The sequence below is a fragment of the Octopus bimaculoides genome, chromosome 9 (genome assembly GCF_001194135.2).
Source record: "Octopus bimaculoides isolate UCB-OBI-ISO-001 chromosome 9, ASM119413v2, whole genome shotgun sequence".
NCBI lineage: Eukaryota > Metazoa > Mollusca > Cephalopoda > Octopoda > Octopodidae > Octopus > Octopus bimaculoides.
Window position 1 is genome coordinate 81,904,149 of NC_068989.1, and position 18,791 is coordinate 81,922,939.

Sequence of the window (18,791 nt, forward strand, 5' to 3'; positions counted from 1 at the left end):
AAAAAAAAAAAAAAAAAAATTATAGTTTTTGGGTTCTAAAGCCTTCAAAAAGGCCAAAAAAAGCGAATGTTCACCTATTGAACCACCAACCGATTTAGGGACACTGGTGGAGTTCAAGATCGAATGAGAACAGGACGTCCCAGGTCAATCAGCACTGCCAGGCTCCAGAAAATCATCAGTTCTAGAGTTCACAGAAATCCAAGGTGTTCCATGGAAAAAGATGGCTGCCGAACTGGAAATTTCAAGAGAATCTTTGAAGCTGCCAAAAGCAACTTGGGACTTGCTTCATTTAAATGCCAAAAAATTCACAGCCTAACAACTGCTTCAAAGGGAAAAATGACTCACAAAAAGACATGTACTACTTGAGCGGCTTGATACTCATGGCTTGGACAATGTGCTCTTCACAGAAGGAGCTCACAACAACCAAAATGACAGGATCCTTGCAGAAAAAGCTCAGTCATTGCTATATCCTAAAAATATTGAATTATTAAAACACCTACTTCAGTATACAGTATACTTAGTAAAACTAGTAAAGACACAACTATGTCAGACCACCTACTATGTACTCTTGTACTGCACGTATTTCGCTTTACTTATAGTAACTAGGAGATTCCATCCGTCACGTGGGAGGGGTGTACCATTATTATTAATTCCCTACAACATGTCCCCTTTTAAGTTTTTCTCTTAGGAAGTGTAATTTTATTCAGCAATTTTTTTTATTTGCCCCCACCTCTTTGTTTGAGATATTTGTTCCATACAATTTAATATTTTTGTGCTTACCATCTATTTTCAGGAACTCTGTATCTTTTCTTTTCCTCTCACTTGTACACCTGGATTCAATCATTTTCAGTGGTATTGGTATTTGGAACATATCGTACAACCATTCCATAGGTTCCTCCAGCTTCTTAGAATCACTTTCCATGAATCTCTTTTTCAATTGGTTCCTGTGTCTCTTTTTGTATGCTTTTTCTACTTTTTACCCAATACATCATTTTATCTATGCATTTGGTAATTATGCCATCTTCTCAACTCAGCTTTCCATTCTTGTATGCCCTCATATACACCTTTTCAACAAACTTAAAGAATCTTGCTATGTCTTCCCTGGCACTTTTTCTTTTCTTACCAGGTAGCAATCTATCAAAGACTGATTTTACTTTCCTTGCAAACATCAGCTCTGCTGGTGAGCTACCTGCTGGTGTATTCGGACTTGGTGTTAACGGTACACTCTCAAAAATTGTAGTAGAGCTAACTCATCCATGACTTCCTTATTTGTTTTTCTTAGGGCTCTCTTGAAGGTATCAATAAAGTGTTCTGCCTGTCCATTAGATCTGGGTTGGTATGGTGCAGTAGTTACATGTTCTACCGTGAACGTTTCACGAACTTTTAAAAATTCACTAGACACAATTTGTGTTCCATTGTCAGGTGCTATCTTGTCTGGGATGCAAAGTCTTGTGAACAATTTGGGTAAAAAATTTATCACAGTTGAGGAGGTTGTTTTTTAACTCTTAATTTCAGGCCATTTTGAGAAACTATTAACTATCACTAAGTAGTAAGAAGCATTTAAAGGACCAGCAAAATCGATGTATAGCTACACTGTTATTTCTGAGAGCCTCCTCCAATATGTGGCACTTGGTGAAGAATGGAGTTTGATGTAGCTACCCTCATTGGCACCTCTTGCTGTGAGGTAGGTTCATCTGGGACTCTCGACAAGAAGAGGTCCAGCTTTGATTTTAAAACCCCTATATCTACTTTATGAAGGTTTCTCAGGCTCTTTGGGAGAATATTAAAAAGCTGTGGGCCCCTGAAACCCAGGCTGTTGCAGTAACTGGTCCTGAAGCATGATGGCATTGCTGGGATCTTTGGCACTGTGCAGTGGTTACCTGTTCTGGCATTGGTGTAGCTTTCAATGCCAAAATTTGGCACAATTCCTTCCAGCATCTTCCAGATGTATATTACTGCATACTTCTCCCACCTTCACTCCAGGGAGTAGAGTTTTAGCTGTTTCAGCCTTTCCCAGTAGCTGAGCAGTTGCAAAGAGACGATCTTCTTTGTGAATTTTCTCTAGAATACTTCAAGGTTCGCTGTTAATTTTACACTGGTGGGTGACCATAGCTGGGAGCAGTAATCCAGGCGGCTGAGGGCGAATGTCCTCCAGAGGACCATCATGGTTTCCTTATCTCTAGTTCTGAATGTTCTCAGGATCCATCCAGCCAGTCGTCTGCACTTTTTCGTCATTCTAGTAATGTGCACTTGGAAAGAGGTATCATCACTCATGTCAATACTCAGGTCCATCAGTGATTTAGGCTCTGGGATTGTAATCCCCGGTGGACCAGTGGACCCTGTAAGTTTCAATTTCAGTCTTGGATGCTAGTAGCACAGGGCTTAGAATTTTTCAGCATTAAACTGCATATTACCCTCAGCCCATCTGTAAATTGAGTCCAACATCACAACACCGCTGGAGTTCTGTATTTTCTGCAAGACTTTTGTATCATCTGTGTAGCAAGCAAGGGGGGCTATTTGGGCGGTTAAGGGTATATCTGAGAGGGCCACTATGAAAAACAGTGGTCCCACGACAGTGCCCTGTGGAACACCGCTCACTATTTGTGTTTTCATTGAGGTGGCTCTATTGGCTACTGCTACCTGACTTCTATCTTTCAGAAAATCATGTAACCACTCACCAAGTTTTCCAGCTATGCTGAGATCATGCAGTTTGTGGCTTATCATACTATGATCCACTTTATCAAAAGCTTTTGCAAAATCAAGGTATATTACATCTACATTTGAGTTGTTAAGTAACTGCCTCATTAAATATATATATATACACAGGGGTTGTACAAAATAGTGGAAATATGTTAAAATTTCAAACAAATTTATTTTAATATGGGGTAGGACCACCTTTGGCAGTAATTACAGCTTGAATTCTACAAGGTATGGACTCGTACAAAGTTTGAATTGTTTCCAAAGGAATTTTTGTCCATTCTTCAGCTAAAACAGTTTCCAGGTCTTGTAGTGATGATCGTGGAGTATATCGACTCCTTATTTGTTTTTCTAAAGTCCACCATAAATGTTCAATAATATTGAGATTTGGGGACTATGGTGACCAGATAAGATGTTCAACTTCACTAGAATGTTCCTTGTGCCATTCAGTAACAACTTTAGCCATGTGAATTGGTGCATTATCATCCTGAAAGATTGCACTTCCCTCCGGAAACAGTTCTGCAACCATAGGATGATTTTGATCAGATAAAATGCTTAAATAGTCTTGACTCTTAATTCTTCCATAAGGGAAACCATTGGGCCAGTGGATTTCCATGATATAGCCCCTCAGATCATCACAGATCCTCCTCCATGTTTAACAGCTGGAAGAAGGCAGTCTGGGTTAAATGCTCCTTTTGGCTATCTCCACACATATACTCGGCTGCAGCAATTTTGGGGGCTGTACTTTTGTGATCCTTTTAACAATTTGTGTAAGAGTCTGACGGTCCCTATCTGAAAGTTTTGGTTTTCTTCTGGAGTTTTGTTTCGATGAGGAGGTTTTTCCCTCTTTCTCAAAGGCTGTCATTACTTCTTTATACACTAAACATTTCAGCTGCCATATGAGCACCAACAATTTGACCACTTTGAAAGTCTAATAGACCTGTCATTTTAATGAATTTTAATTACCTTCTGATGATGATATCTAAAAAGAAACAGCAATTTTAGCAAAACATATTAAGCAACATTAATAATAAATCAAAAAACATAAAAATAAACAAGCTTTTGACGGTTTTATAGATATTTCAAAATTATGATGCTATGTATTTCCATTATTTTGTCCAACACCTGTATATGTATATATATGTACATAGGTGTGTGGTGTGTGTGTGTGTACTTTAGACCAGGCCAGAAGGATGCCAAAAAGCAGACCGATCTGGAAAAGAAGGATTTGGAAGCTTAAGGACCCTGCATATGGTCAGAAAGTTGAAGACATCCTAATTGAGGAATTTGATGGGAGGCAGGAGTTGGCTATAGACTTGTGACAGAAGGCAGCTGGGAATTTCTGCAGAACAGTTTGCTGAGTGCCACAGACCAAATATGCAGTTGGTGAAAAGTCCCATCCAGACCTAGGGTGATGTGGTGATGGCACGATGCTATAGACAAGGTCATTCGAGCAAAGAAATAGGCCTGGAAGAGTGGGGGGGGGGGGGTAGCAGGAAACTGTATCAGATAACCAGAAGGGCAGCTAGGAGACAGGTATACCTAGCCAAGGGAGAAGCAGAAAAGAAGTTTACCTATGTTCAGCGCCATGAGGACCAAAAACTTGAAGTGTTTTGGATTGCAAGACAGTGTGTAAAAGAAAATTGTGATGTCATAGGAGAGAAATGTGTTCACATGGTTGATGGTGCACTTGCATTTAATGATACTGCAAAGAAAGAAGCTTGCAAATGCCATTATGAAAGACTGCTGAACGTGCAGAATGAATGAGAGGAGGAGAGTCTGTCAAATGTTGACCCAGTTGAGGAACCAACTATCCAAATCGACAGTACCTTGGTAGATAAAGCAATTAAGGATATGTAGACAGGGAAAGCCCCTGGCACATCAGGAATCACCGCTGGGAGGCTTAAAATATCTGGTGGTGTTGGTTTTGGTCTAGTTACCTGTATTGTAAATCAGATGGTTCACAAAGGAGTCATACCCAATGACTGGTGTAGCAGCACAACTGCTACAAAGATAAAGGTGATGCCTTAAATAGAAATAATTACAGAGGTGTCAAATTGTTGGATCAGGTGATAAAAGGTATGGGGAGGGTCATAGCCCAGCTAATTAGGGAGAGAGTTAGTTTAGATGAGATGCAGTTTGGCTTTGTACCAGGGAGAAGCACCATTAATGCTATATTTCTGGTAAGGAGGCTGCAGGAGAAATACATAGCCAAAGATAAACCTCTGTACTTGGCATTTGTTGACTTGGAGAAAGCTTTTGACAGGGTCCCTCGATCCGTTATCTGGTGGTCAATGCAGAAACTAGGGATAGACAAGTGGTTGGTGCAAGCTGTATAAGCCATGTACAGGAAAACTACTAGTAAGGTGAGGGTTGGCAATGAGTACAGCAAAGAATTCAGGGTACAAGAAGGGGTTCACCAAGGATTGGACCTCAGCTCCCTCTTGTTCATCATAGTCCTCCAGGTAATAACAGAGGAATTTCAGACAGGCTGCCCCTGGGAGCTCCTCTATGCTGATGATCTTGTTCTTATTGCTGAATCACTACCAGAACTAGAGAAGAGGTTTCAGGTATGGAAGCAAGATCTAGAATCAAAGGACCTTAGAGTTAACCTAGCAAAAACCAAAGTCTTAGTAAGTAGGAAGGCAGACAAATCCCAAATCCCTTTAGGAAGATGGCCCTGCATGATCTGTAGAAAAAGCATAGGTAGAAACTCTGTAAGATGTATCCAGTGTAAGTTATGGATACATAAAAGATGCAGTAATATCAGAGGAAGGTTAACAGGGAAAATAGCTTTTGTGGGTAAGCTAAAGATAGTAGATAGCTTCTGTTATCTATGTGACCAAGTTAGTAGCAGAGGTTGATGCTCTGAGAATGTAACAGTGAGAATAAGAATAGGCTGGGCAAAATTCAGAGAGATCCTATCTCTGCTGGCAACAAAGGGCCTCTCCTTCAGAGTGAAAGGCAGATTGTATGATACCTGTTTGCAAATAGCTATGCTACATGGCAGTGAAACATGGGCTGTGACAGCTGAGGACATGTGTAGGCTTGAAAGAAATGAAGCCAATATGCTTTGCTGGATGTGCAATGTCAGTGTGCATGTTCAACAGAGTGTAAGCACCTTGAGAGAAAAGTTGGGCATAAGAGGCATCAGATGTGGTGTGCAAAAGGGACAACTGCACAGGTATGATCATGTGATGTGTATGGACGAGGACAGCTGTGTAAAGAAGTGCCAATCTCTAACTGTAGAAGGAACCTGCAGTAGAGGTAGGCCAAGGAAGACATGGGACAAGGTGGTGAAGCATGATCTTTGAACTTTGGGTCTCACAGAGGCAATGACAAGTGACCAAGACCTTTGACGTCATGCTGTGAAAACCCATCAAGCCAAGTGAAATCATAGTTGTGGCTGATGCTGGTGTCACGTAACTGGCACCTGTGCCGGTGGCATGTAAAAAGCACCTTTTGAGTGTTGAGCTTTACAGAGGCAAAGTGGCTGATGCCGGTGGCACGTAAAAACTCCTTTTGAATGTTGAACCTCACAGAGACAATGACTAAGACCTTTGGCATTATGTCTTCCAGCTTGCCAGGCCCTGGTCAAATCGTCCAACCCATGCCAGCATGGACAATGGATGTTAAATGATGATGATGATACATACACAAACATACATTATATGCGTGATATTTTCAACCAAGTCATTATAATCATATCTTATTTTTCAAGTGTTCTAATTCTGTTTATGTACATAAATTTGCTAGATTGCTGACAATTATTAATATCTTTCCCCAATGTGTTGATGCCCTATTTTTTATCATTAATAAAACTGTTGGCATTTTTGCCAACATGGGGATGCTAGTGTACGTGTGTGTATGTATGTATATATATATATATATATATATATATATATATATATATATATATGTATGTATGTATAGCCACAGGAGTGGCTATGTGGTGAGAAGCTTGCTTCCCAACCACATGATTCTGAAAATTATTTAGACTTAAAATGAGATTCACCAATTATCATTCCAGAAAGGGGACATCACCATGCATAAACACTATATCAGGAGGAGATTATTCTGTAGTTTCATCTATTTTAGAATTTTATCTTCCTGAAACCTTGAGATCTCTGGAAGTGTGTGAGTAGAATAGGAGTTATTTTTGAATGAAGGAATATATATCTAATTATCTTTAATTTCAATGGAGTTCAAAGTCGACTTCATTTGGTGAATTAGACAACAGAGAGCTTATAAAATACTTCTTTAATTATGGCTTTGTTATTTTAATAGTGAGCTTTTGGTCTTTCAATAAATAAGCCAATAAAAAAGCCTATATATGAGGTATAGGAAACCTTTTCGAGAAGCAGGTTGCATGAGACAGGGTTCATCATCTGACAAGTCATCTACCAACAAATTTTAAGGTAATATTTTGCTAGGTGTGCTATTTAGAAAGTCCTGCAGACCACATATATCATTTGTGGGACTTTCCAAATCAGTGGTTCTCAACATTTTTAATACCTGAGCCAGATCCAAAACCTGAATTTTTTTTAGGGGACTGCACCAAAAAAGTAAAACAACTAAATTAAAGAAAAATTTATTACATATATAGAGGGAAGACCATTGAAGGTGAATGAAGTCCTGGGAGCTGAGGTTGAGAACCACTGTTCTAACACCCAAATTTTCTTCAAAGAAAAAAGGGGAGATGGGATACAATATTTCTAAAAATAAGATTGGATGATTATAATTAGGAAGCTTTTCATCAGAGATTATAATTAGGAAGCCTTTTGATCAGGACAGATTTAAAGACTGAAAAACAACAAATATTAGTTGAAATACCTTAATTGTTGATAATGAGATATGTAGTCACAACTAAAAGTACAAAATGAGTGTTATAGTTGAAAAATTATAAAAATATGCTTAACACATAGCAATTAACCTCAAAAGAAAAGATATTGATTTTCTTGTAAAGATATATTAAAATGTGTTTTTATTAACATTAGGCTCATAAAAATGGTGGCAGTGACCTGATATTCTGACCTTATAAACTGTGTCTCTTTAGGGTGAACTAGATTGTTAAGAGTTAGTTGTAATAGGATAAAACAGACAAGTTTTCTCGAGAAGCAGGCTGCATGAGTCATGGGTCATCATCTGGAGAGCCACATCGCTAAAGCACTCAAAGTAACTTTTTGTTAGGTGTACCATTCAAAAGTCCCAGGTGCCACAAGTTACCTACGACAGGAACAAAATGATGACTGAAGGAAAATACTCAGGTAAGAAGAGTGATAGTTTTAGACATGATTTTGTCTTATTAGACACCTAAGTGTTTTATTGTTTACACAGATTTTTCAAGAACTAAATGACATTACCATTGTACTAACAAAGACTCAATTTCCAATAGATTTTAGATCAATTGTTAGTGTTGTCTTTCCTACATACACATTTATTTAACCAAACAGCAAATAACTCAGTATTCTTGTACTTGTTTCAGCCATTTGACTGCTGTCATGCTGGAGCACTGCCTTTAGTCAAACAAATTGATCCCAGGACTTATTCTTTGTAAGCCTAGTACTTATTCTATCGGTCTCTTTTTGCTGAACCGCTACGTTACAGGGATATAAACACACCAGCATCGGTTGTCAAGCAATGGCGGGTGGACAAACACAGACACACAAACATATACTTTTATATATATATATATATATATATATATACATGCATACATACATACATATGGTAGGCGTCTTTTAGTTTCCGTCTACCAAATCCACTCACAAGGCTTTGGTCAGCCTGAGGCTATAGCAGAAGACACTTGCCTAAGGTGCCACACAGTGGGACTGAACCCGGAACCATGTGGTTGGTAAGCAAGCTACTTACCACACAGCCACCCCAGTGCCTATGCTATGTTTTATCTATTTTCTTTTTTAATTTGCCATTAGATTATTTTAATTTGTACTAGATAATGTATAAATGCATTTCTCTCAAGCATACTGGAGCAATTGTCTACAAAAGGTTACACACACACATTTTTATTTCATCCATCATTTTGATGTCCATTTGCATGGGCTGGATGGACTTTATTGAAGTGGATTTTCTACAATTGGATGCCCTTCCTGTTGGCAACCATCACCTGTTTCCAAATAAGGCAATATTTCCCCCATAGCCAAACATATCCTCACAGAATATTGGAAATGAATGACACTTTTTGTATGAGACAATTATTTTACAACTATTATGCAATGTCAAGACAAGGAAACACAAACATACACACACTCACACAAACATACATACATACATGCTGGTTGTTTACTCCTTATGCAGAGTTTGACCACCTCCTGTACCTACACCTTAGAACCATCATGGCGTCTGATGTGGCTTTTTAAACCAGACAACATATTGAAAAAGACACCCACATAGATTGCATATGCGATTTGGACCACCAAGAGCAGCAGATAAGTTCTGATCTTTGTAGATCTTAAAATGTCTTTTGAAAATCAAAAGTAAACAACTGTTATGGGAAATGCCATTATTAATGAATTCACTTAACTACAAAGCTGCAATGTGATCAGTTGTCTATTTTTAGTATTTTATCTTCTTTCTTTGTGTTGTTAATTACTACTTCAATTACCAGCAGAGATTATGTATTCCTGTGTGAGTGGGAACACAACATGACAGGGTTAATAAGACAATTCTTATCTAGCAAAAACCAAATGTGTTTTAATAAAAATTTGTGCAGGAGTGGCTGTGTGGTAAGTAGCTTGTTTATCAACCACATGGTTCCAGGTTCAGTCCCGCTGCGTGGCACCTTAGGCAAGTGTCTTCAACTATAACCTCAGGCTGACCAAAGCCTTGTGAGTGGATTCAGAAGACGGAAACTGAAAGAAACCCGTCATGTATCATCACCATCATCATCTTCGTTTAACGTCTGCTTTCCATGCTAGCATGGGTTGGACGAGTTGACTAGGGACTGGCGAACCAGATGGCTACACCAGACTCCAATCTGATTTGGCAGAGTTTCTACAGCTGGATGCCATTCCTAATGCCAACCACTCCAAGAGTGTAGTGGGTGCTTTTTATGTGCCACCGGCATGGAAGCGAGACCGCTGCTCTGGCAGTGACCCCGCTTGGATGGTGCTGTCAGTGCTCCAATGGCATGGGTGCCAGTCATCGGATTTGGTTCAGTTTCAATCTCACTTGCCCCAACAGGTCTTTGCAAGCGGAGTTTGGTGCCCAATGAAGGAAGGTTGGCATGGGTGCCAGTCATCAAATTTGGTTCAATTTCGATTTCACTTGCCTCAACAGGTCTTCGCAAGTAGGGTTTTGTGTCCAAAGAAGGAAAGGTACGCATAAGCGGGCTGGTTACACCCTTGGTAAAGGCCACGGGTTATGGTCTCACTTGTCTTGCCGGATCTTCTCACACACAGCATATTTCCAAAGGTCTCGGTCATATATATATATATACACCATAAAAACCCATGTAATTTATGCACTTTTTTTTGCAAAAACAAAAATAAACTTGGGGGGGGGGGGTAAATTACATGAATAGATCATTTCCAGAATCGTTCTGGAAATTTTTTTGTTGAAAACTGAAATTCATCACTTGCCGACAACATCATAATTCATCCTTGCACATGTAAACTCACTAAATGAATATGACAGTGTTCCTACAGAAACCTTCATTTACCTTATATGGTGTTTAATGTTGTTTCACATTCATGTTGAATTATGCACCAATCTTATGTTCTCTTCATAGAACACTTGTAATGTATTACCAATTCTTTTGGTATAGTAGATTTTTGCTATTCTTATTTATGTCTCCTCACAGATATGTATATTCTAACAAGTTACTTCTTAAATTTCTCACCTCTCTTGTTCAATAACCACAGAGTTAAAACTTGCAAAGCCGTTTATTTTCTCCTTTCGATTTTTAATGTTTATTTTAGCGGGTTACCAAACTATCAGTTTGGTCTCCTGGCTAAAACGGTAATGACAAATTTTTAAGTTTGCTTGACATTTTATAAGTGAGAAAGGGATTAAAATTTTGATTCTCCATATCAAAGGTTCCGACAAGAATAAGCAGAAAATCAGAGCTTCAGACAAGAAGACCTTTTTGACTAATCAGAATTCTGTTTACATAATCAGTTTGATCAGTCACCTTCCTCTGTTGGTTGAGTAAAGTGTCACCCAAGCTGATGTTTATTGGAAATTAAACTTATTTTGCAACACTTGTGTGTATTTATCAACTTTGTTTTTGTTGGTAATTCTTAACAACTTTTCCTGTGATCATGATTTGAGAAGACATACAGCAGTATGCTAAAGATTGGACATAATCTCTTGTGGGCAAGAAATGTAAAAATAAAGTTTATTATAAATAGCACAAACATTTCGTAATTTAATAGCTTTCAATGTGATACCTGTTAAACAGAAATTATCTTTATTTATTGAAAATTTAATAAGATCTAATCATTAGTAAGTGAAATTATGCTAAGTACAACTAAATTGAAAACCTTTGCCCTCTGGCCAGATTGGCAATTCTGAAAACTTTTGGGTGCGAATTTTACATGAGTAGAAGCTTTTTTTTAACAATTTTTATCTTCAAAATCACCTGCGTAAATTATACAGGTGTGCAAATTACATGGGTTTTTATGGTATATACACATGTGTGTCTGCGTTTGTCCCCCCACAATCACTTGGCAACCAATACTGGTGTGTTTATGTCCCTGTAACTTAGCAATTTGGCAAAAGCGATGGATAGAATAAATGCTAGGCTTACAACGAATAAGTCCTGGGGTCGATTTGTTCAATTAAAGGCAGTGCTCCAGCATGGCCACAGTCAAATGACTGAAACAAATAAAAGAATGTTTTTGATAAACTTTCTTAAGATTTTTTTATGACTCCACCTTTAACTTCAATGACTGCTTCAATATGGGACCAGAACTGTCGATATGCCTTCACTAAATTATCCTTATTCCTGTCAGATATCATCTGGAAGATGGTGGCTTTCGGTGAAGCTATGATATTGTGAGATTGTAGGTTGGTCTCTGTTTTGACAATGCTCTATAGGAATTAAGTTTGGCATGTTTGCTGCTACATGATAATAAAGACTGTCTGACATTTATTCTTAGGTTTGTGAAATGCTGAGTCTTGTTGAAAAATGTTTAGCCTTCCACTACTTCAGTCATTCAGAGCTAAACAACTGCCTCTAGCATCTCAATGCATCCAGTGCTTTCTTAAAGCATCACAGTTGCTAGAAACAGTATGTATCACTCTAAGGACATCAGAAGGATCTGCCCACAATCATCTGTAGTTTCTCCTGTAAGACTTTTGGTCTTGGTTGAAGTTTTTCTCATCAGAGAAGGACCAAAGCATTCCATGATGGTGAAAGCTTTTTACTTTGTTATTTAATCACTTGACACGGATCAAACAGTTTTCTTACATCTTTGCAGTCACTAATTGACCTCTCATTAGTATGTATGACTTGTATTGAATGCCATCATGCACCACAGTTCCAACAGGCTACCCGAAGTTCTTTGGCAATGGCCCTCATTGATTTTCCAGGATCATCATCGATAAGTTTTTGAAACCATTGGACGAATTATGGTGTCCTTATAGTGTCCAAACGTTTACAATTTTATTTTTCTCTTTGAGACAGTTGGCACATTTCTGCCAGAAGCTTCCAATTCGATCCTAATTTAGTGTACATAAGATCTTGCAAAATTTAGAAAGTTGGCAATTTTTAAATGACTGTGTTATTCACATGTGACAACAATGACTGAATGTCTTCTCATTTCTAGTGTTAGCATCTTATCTACCATGGGAGATCTGAAAGAAATAAAACGTTTTGATTAGCTTGAAGAGAGTAATATGCTAACAAGTGCCTTCAAATAGCCCTTGCATCCTTTGTGTGTGTATTACTGGAAACAATTTGGAAACAATTTTAGGCTATACTCAAGTAACTGAATGAGAGTTATTAGCCATATCTAGACCTATAAAGCACTTATATCAAGGCATCTACACCAAAATATCCATCTGTCTAATCACTAAAATAATATAATTATCTCATCTTAAATTCTACTTTCTTTTGTGATCCTTCACGTCATCAGTTTCACATTTTTCTTCACCTCCGTCTATTTTACTTGATTCTGTACAGTGCTATATTTAATAACACATACACACACAGAGGAATTTTGTGTAGTTCAGAAGTTTACTTTGCTACCACTTAGTTCAAGATTTGACCCCCAGTGCACAGGACCTTGATCAAGTATTTTGTACTTTGACTGCATGCTGACAAACGGCTTGTGAATAGAATATTTAGATGGAAACTGTACAAAAGCCTGTTGCATATATGTGTGTGTCTGTGTGCATATATGTTTACATATGTTTGTGCATGCATATGCATGTGTGTGTGTGTGTCTGTGCGTATTCAATGATCAACAAAAATGAATAAATGAAGCACTTGGAGGTTTTACTCCAACATGGACACAGTTCAGTACCTCCTGACTGGCCTTTGTGCTGGTGGCACGTAAAAGCACCCACTACACTCTCGGAGTGGTTGGTGTTAGGAAGGGCATCCAGCTGTAGAAACTCAGCCAAATCAGATTGGAGCCTGGTGCAGCCATCTGGTTCGCCAGTCCTCAGTCAAATTGTCCAACCTATGCTAGCATGGAAAGCGGACGTTAAACGATGATGATGATGAACAAAGTGTACATTTGTGCATCAAGTGGTTCCTTTTAAAGCTGAGGAAGTGGAGTTCTTCATCCCTTCCTTGCATGCAGAATTCTACTTAATGTATAAGTCATACAACTCTATACTTGATTTTAACTGCAAAAACTGGGGTGTAACTTATACACGGGGCAAAGCTAAAACAACGAAGAGGAAAAAAACTTTGTATCAAAATTTAATACTAAATTAGGGGTGTGTCTTACATAAGTAAATAAAGTCACTAAAATTTCAGAGTTACCTCCCGTCCCTAGAAAAATGTTAATTAACCCTTTTGCTACGAAATGAAATTTCGTGGTTATTCTGGTAATGATGTTAAATACCTATCAAAAAATAGAATGGGAATTTTCTTCAAGTCATGTTGCCTCAATAAACTTTCACATATCTCAACAGCAAATAATTTCAAATATGACATTCCACAACAAAAAAATAGATTGATGATGATCATCATCATTTAACGTCTGCTTTCCATGCTAGCATGGGTTGGATGATTTGACTGAGGACTGGTGAACCAGGTGGCTACACCAGGCTCCAATCTGATTTGGCAGAGTTTCTACAGCTGGATGCCCTTCCTAACGCCAACCACTCAGAGAGTGTAGTGGGTGCTTTTACATGCCACTGGCAATATAAAACTACTTTCCACAGTTAAGGGCAATGAAGTCTTTGGAGGATATATCTGATTTCTGTAGTAAAAGGTTTAACATTAATTTTGCTCACTACATTAATTACATTCTCATTCACTTAATTATTTTATAAATGGATTGACTGAGATAAGCAAATTTATGGCAGAAGCAAGTTTTGAACTGCTGACTCTGTTTTCAGAGGACCACAAGCATCATCTGAATCACAAATCTCCACATTTGCATGAATAGTAAACAAGGAGTGACTCACACAAACGCAAAAATACACAATCTCATAATTTTTCTAGACATAATTACAAGAGAAAACAGACGTCATTGATGGATGTGGAGACAACAGTTGATAGTGAAGCAGATGAGCAGTAGATGAAGACAATGAAGGTGGAAATGATGATGATGATGCTCAAGGTGATGGTAGTGGTGGTGGTGGTGGTGGTGGTGATGATGATGATGGTGATGATAATAGTGATGATGGTAAGTTTCTGACTTTGGTACAACGCCAGCAATTTCAAGTGGTTGGAGTTTGTTGATTAAACTCTATCACTTGACAGGTACCTTATTTTATTGACCCTAAAAAGATGAAAACAAACTTGACCATGGCAGGATTTGAACTCAGAATGTAAGTAGTCAGAACAAAATCCACAAGGTATTTTTTTTCCGACTCTCTAACTATTCTGCCAGCTTCAAGACAATGAATTACGATTGTGAAAGCAAGAAGACAAATTTTAGAAACAGAAGTTGTAAGAAAGCCAAAAAAAAATAGAAAAGGACAAAAAAAAAAAAAAAACCAGACAAAGATTATTATTATAATTATTATTATTATTATTATATTGCATTTTTTTTTTGGTTTGCTTTGTTGGCAGAAATGTTTCAGAAATATACAATATTTTCTTCCCATTCATGCTCTCCTGACAATCTCACAAACTCCCATTGACAGAGACCCATCTGTTTTTTTTTTCTTTTTGTTTTTCTTTTTAGTTCTATAAAAAGTCATCAGCCCCAAAATTGGTTTTATACATGCGTAGGTTTTTGGAGTTTTCTCGTGGAAGTGGGGGAGACATGGAAAGGGCTCTGAAATCTTTTTTTCAAAGGAACAAATATATATATACCTTTCTCAATTATTTTTAGGGCTATTAATGTATATATATGGGAATGGGATGAATCAGTGCAGTATATACACTTTTGTAGGTATGTAAAATATGTGTGGATGCTCGTGTATGTATGTATATAATTATTTACTCATTTGAAGAGTAGAAATTTGTATTTTTAAATTAAAAAAGGGACAACTTGCCCATTAATAGTCATCAATGCACTCTGTATGCATATAAGGGTGGGTGGGGACAGAGTCTTCTGCTGGCTCATAAGGGTTCACTTTATAATTACAATGCCAGCCTTATTTCCTTAATGTTTGCTCAATGGTTGGTTGAGCAGGGAAAGACGAATCTGATGAACCGGTCTGAAGACTGTAGGCCTGTAACCAGGCCAGTGGAGAATAGTCATGAACCTCTTTGATTTTAGGAGTGGGCTGAAATGCTTCTTTAAAAATAGTACGACTGGGGTCATCCTTGCGCTGTAATAGCAATACCAGTGTGTTATAATGTTCACTACCCCCAACCGTGTGTCGTCGCTTGCCTCGTACTTTCCTCCTCGCTAAAGGGGGTGGGGAATTGGATCGAGGTTTCGCAGTTGTGTTCACTTTGGCCAGTACTGTAGACCGTGGTGTCCACAACTGTTGACCACTAGCGGAATCTCTAAAGTTCTTACGTGTATTTTCAGATCTGTAGCCACCATTGAAACAGTTATTTTTGTTACAAGATGACTTTAAGTTTTTTTTTGAATGGCAATCTTTTGGAGGTGAAGCACTTGCTGAAGGGGACAAAGAATATATTTTACCTAAATTAGAAAGTTTAGAGTCTATATACTCAGTACAGAGTCCACCACCATTGCTACGTCGTTGGACCAGTTCCGAAGATGATGCTAAATGACTTGCAGCTATTGGTGCAGCACCATGTGTTATTATTGCCCGCTCACCCAAAACATGTGCTGTCGGACTGGAGTTACTGCGTGTGAAACGAGAAGCAATACCTATTTTTGTCTCTGGTTTCTGAGAACGATGTAAACTGGGATCACGGAAACTATCAAAAACATCTGTATTCTTTTTTGCCTGTCTACTATACGCCAAACCAAGGTTCAACATACGTGTACTCTCGGCTTGGGCCAACTCAAGACTCTCACTGGTACAATCATAAACATTGCTGTTGGAAGGGACAATTTCATTGTTTTTCACAGCTGAATATGGTGGCACACCTATGTTGGATGGAGGCCGTGGTCTGGAACTACCATTTAATTTATATTTAGGATTTAATAGGATCTGCAGTTTCTGATCAAACGTTGAGGTTAAGCTTGTTAATAGGTCAGAACCATCTTCAGAATCAGTTGAAGCCCAGGACAAACGATTCTCTTTCTTATCATAAAAGTCTATCATAGAATCTAGAGAACCTCTCCGTAAGCTATTTCTCCGTGTAAGGCCCAAGTCAGAATCATTTTGTGGACTTAGCTCTCTGTCTTGTGTCTTACGAGCAACCATTGACAATGGAGATGACCAAACTTGACCCGTGTCAATAATTGTCTCAAGAGAATTTGACCTCTTTGCATTATCAAATCCTGTATTGAGGTATGATGTTCGGTCAGAGATCTTGCTGTTTCCAACACTAACAAAATACTTTCCACCACTAACTGGTTCAATTGCTTTAGAAGTTGACCAGCTCTTGCCCTGTAATTGATAAGAGTCTAATGAATCATAAGGCTTGGCATATGCAGCAGAGTAAGGGTGGTTAGTAGAGTACCATATCTTTCTTGGATTTAATAATTCTTCAAGACTATGTTTATCTTCCAACTCCATCTCATGCTTAGTACGCAGATATTCCTGGTCAAATTTCTTTGACTCTTTTTCTCTCACTTCGCATTCTCTTTTATGTTGTTCCTGAACTTTCTTGAGAAATTCCTGTTTGCTCTGAAGATTTGATTCGAGGCTGTGGCTGAAAGTTTTCTGGAGACCATATGAGAATTCCAGCTCATCACTTTTCTCCAATAGGGATTCATCTGAGAACTGACGAGCAAGATGAGGGTTTGAAGACTTGGAGAACACTTCAGAATCAGTGTAATCATCGAAGCCTATAGACAAAGAAGACACAGATGCCTTATGTTCACTGGTGAGACGACTATTGTAAGAAATAGTGTCCAGTTGGCTTTGAGAACCATCAGACTGTAGTTCCATTGAGTTAGCCAGAGCTTTGTTAGAATGAAATTTAGCAATCTCTGCATCAATATTGCGTTCTTCATATTTGGGACCAGGCGGTGTTGAAGAATCTGCTTCATCAAGGCCTTTGGTTTTCTTGTTGTGATTCTTATTCTTGGCAGCAGCGATCATAGCAGCAACTATTTCCAACGGATTTGTTTCTTCAGATTCATCTGAAATGGCAAAAAAATATTTTGTAAACATATAATAACAAACATAATTACATAGGCACAAGGTTATACATCCGAGGGGGGGGGGGGCTGCAATCGATTATATCTGCTGCAGGAAGTTGAAAGATAAAGAAAATGGTGTTACTTTGTCGTGTGATCCACAACTTAAAGGGAGATTACTTTAGGTTACTTGTTAGTTTATTTTTCAATTTCTAAAAACACTTAAGATGATGGCTCAAGATTTTTTACAATGAATTCTTTTGTACATACTTAGCATTGTAAATTTATTTTTTCAGAATCCTTACTATTTTAATAATCAAACCATGTTTCATTTATGCCTTAGTAAATAATAATAAAAAACCAAGAAAAACAATCTAATTAAGATAAGCTCGTAGCTCACAGTTTGGCAGTCGTGAGTTTTACAACGTAAAGAAACAAAAAACTAACCTAAAGTAATCACCCTTGAATTTGTAGATCACACACCAAAGTAGCACCAAGAAAATTTTGGCAGGATTCAAACCAAGAATGTAAGGGTATAATGTAATGCTCTACAAGTCAACAATTTACTGTTTCTGCAAGAAATAATCTCCCCCCATCCTTTCTTCCACTTTAACAAAAACAACAATAATAATATAGGCAAAAGGCCTTAAATTTAGATGGGAATGAATAAGATTTTAAACAATCAACTCCAGTACTTTACTGATACTTAATTTTATCACTTTCAGAAGGATGGAAGGAAAAGTTAACTTTGACAGGATTTGAACTCAGAATCTAATAAGGAAGAAGTATAGCAGAGTGTTTTTCTGATACTCTAACAATTCTGCTAGCAATACTAATAAAAATCCTTTCCATTATAGGCACCAGGCCAGAAATTTTTTTTGGTGGTGGGGCTAGTTAATTACATCAACCCCAGTGCACAACTGGCACTTACTTCCACTTATTTCAATGACCCCAAAAAGATAAAGGGCAAAGTTGACCTCAGAGGAATTTGAACTCAGCTGCTAAGCATTTTGCCCAGCATGCTAACAATTCTGCCAGCTCACCATCTTCATATGTAATATTAGAATAACAAAGTGTGAGAAAGGGCAAGAATAATTGATTTCATTTGACCCTAAGACATAAGAGGTATTTATTGAATGAAGCCCCTTTCCTCCACCCAGAAGGAGTGTGTGGGTAAAAGGCAAAATTTGTTGAAACAAGGTTATTTTAAAAATAATTTAGTTTCATCTATTAATATTTAAATGTGAAATTATGAATGATAGGCGCAGGGGTGGC

At 38.0% G+C, this 18,791-nt stretch overlaps 1 protein-coding gene and 1 long non-coding RNA gene across 9 annotated transcripts in view; one reads left to right on the forward strand and one right to left on the reverse strand.

Annotated features, from left to right (window-relative positions):
- Nucleotides 1-7,706: 7,706 nt before the first annotated feature.
- Nucleotides 7,707-18,791, forward strand: part of LOC128248744 (uncharacterized) — a 64,142-nt gene continuing 53,057 nt past the window's right edge. The window contains exon 1 of the long non-coding RNA XR_008264933.1: nucleotides 7,707-7,964. This is a non-coding gene — a long non-coding RNA (uncharacterized LOC128248744). The remainder of the gene's footprint in view (nucleotides 7,965-18,791) is intronic.
- The window catches only part of LOC106877701 (rho GTPase-activating protein 21), a 373,680-nt gene continuing 369,735 nt past the window's right edge, over nucleotides 14,847-18,791 (reverse strand). For all 8 annotated transcript variants that reach the window (XM_052970828.1, XM_052970827.1, XM_014926655.2 and 5 more), the window contains one exon: nucleotides 14,847-17,519. In XM_052970828.1, coding sequence (XP_052826788.1) covers nucleotides 15,442-17,519 — 2,078 coding nt within the window. In that variant the 3' untranslated portion in view covers nucleotides 14,847-15,441. The remainder of the gene's footprint in view (nucleotides 17,520-18,791) is intronic.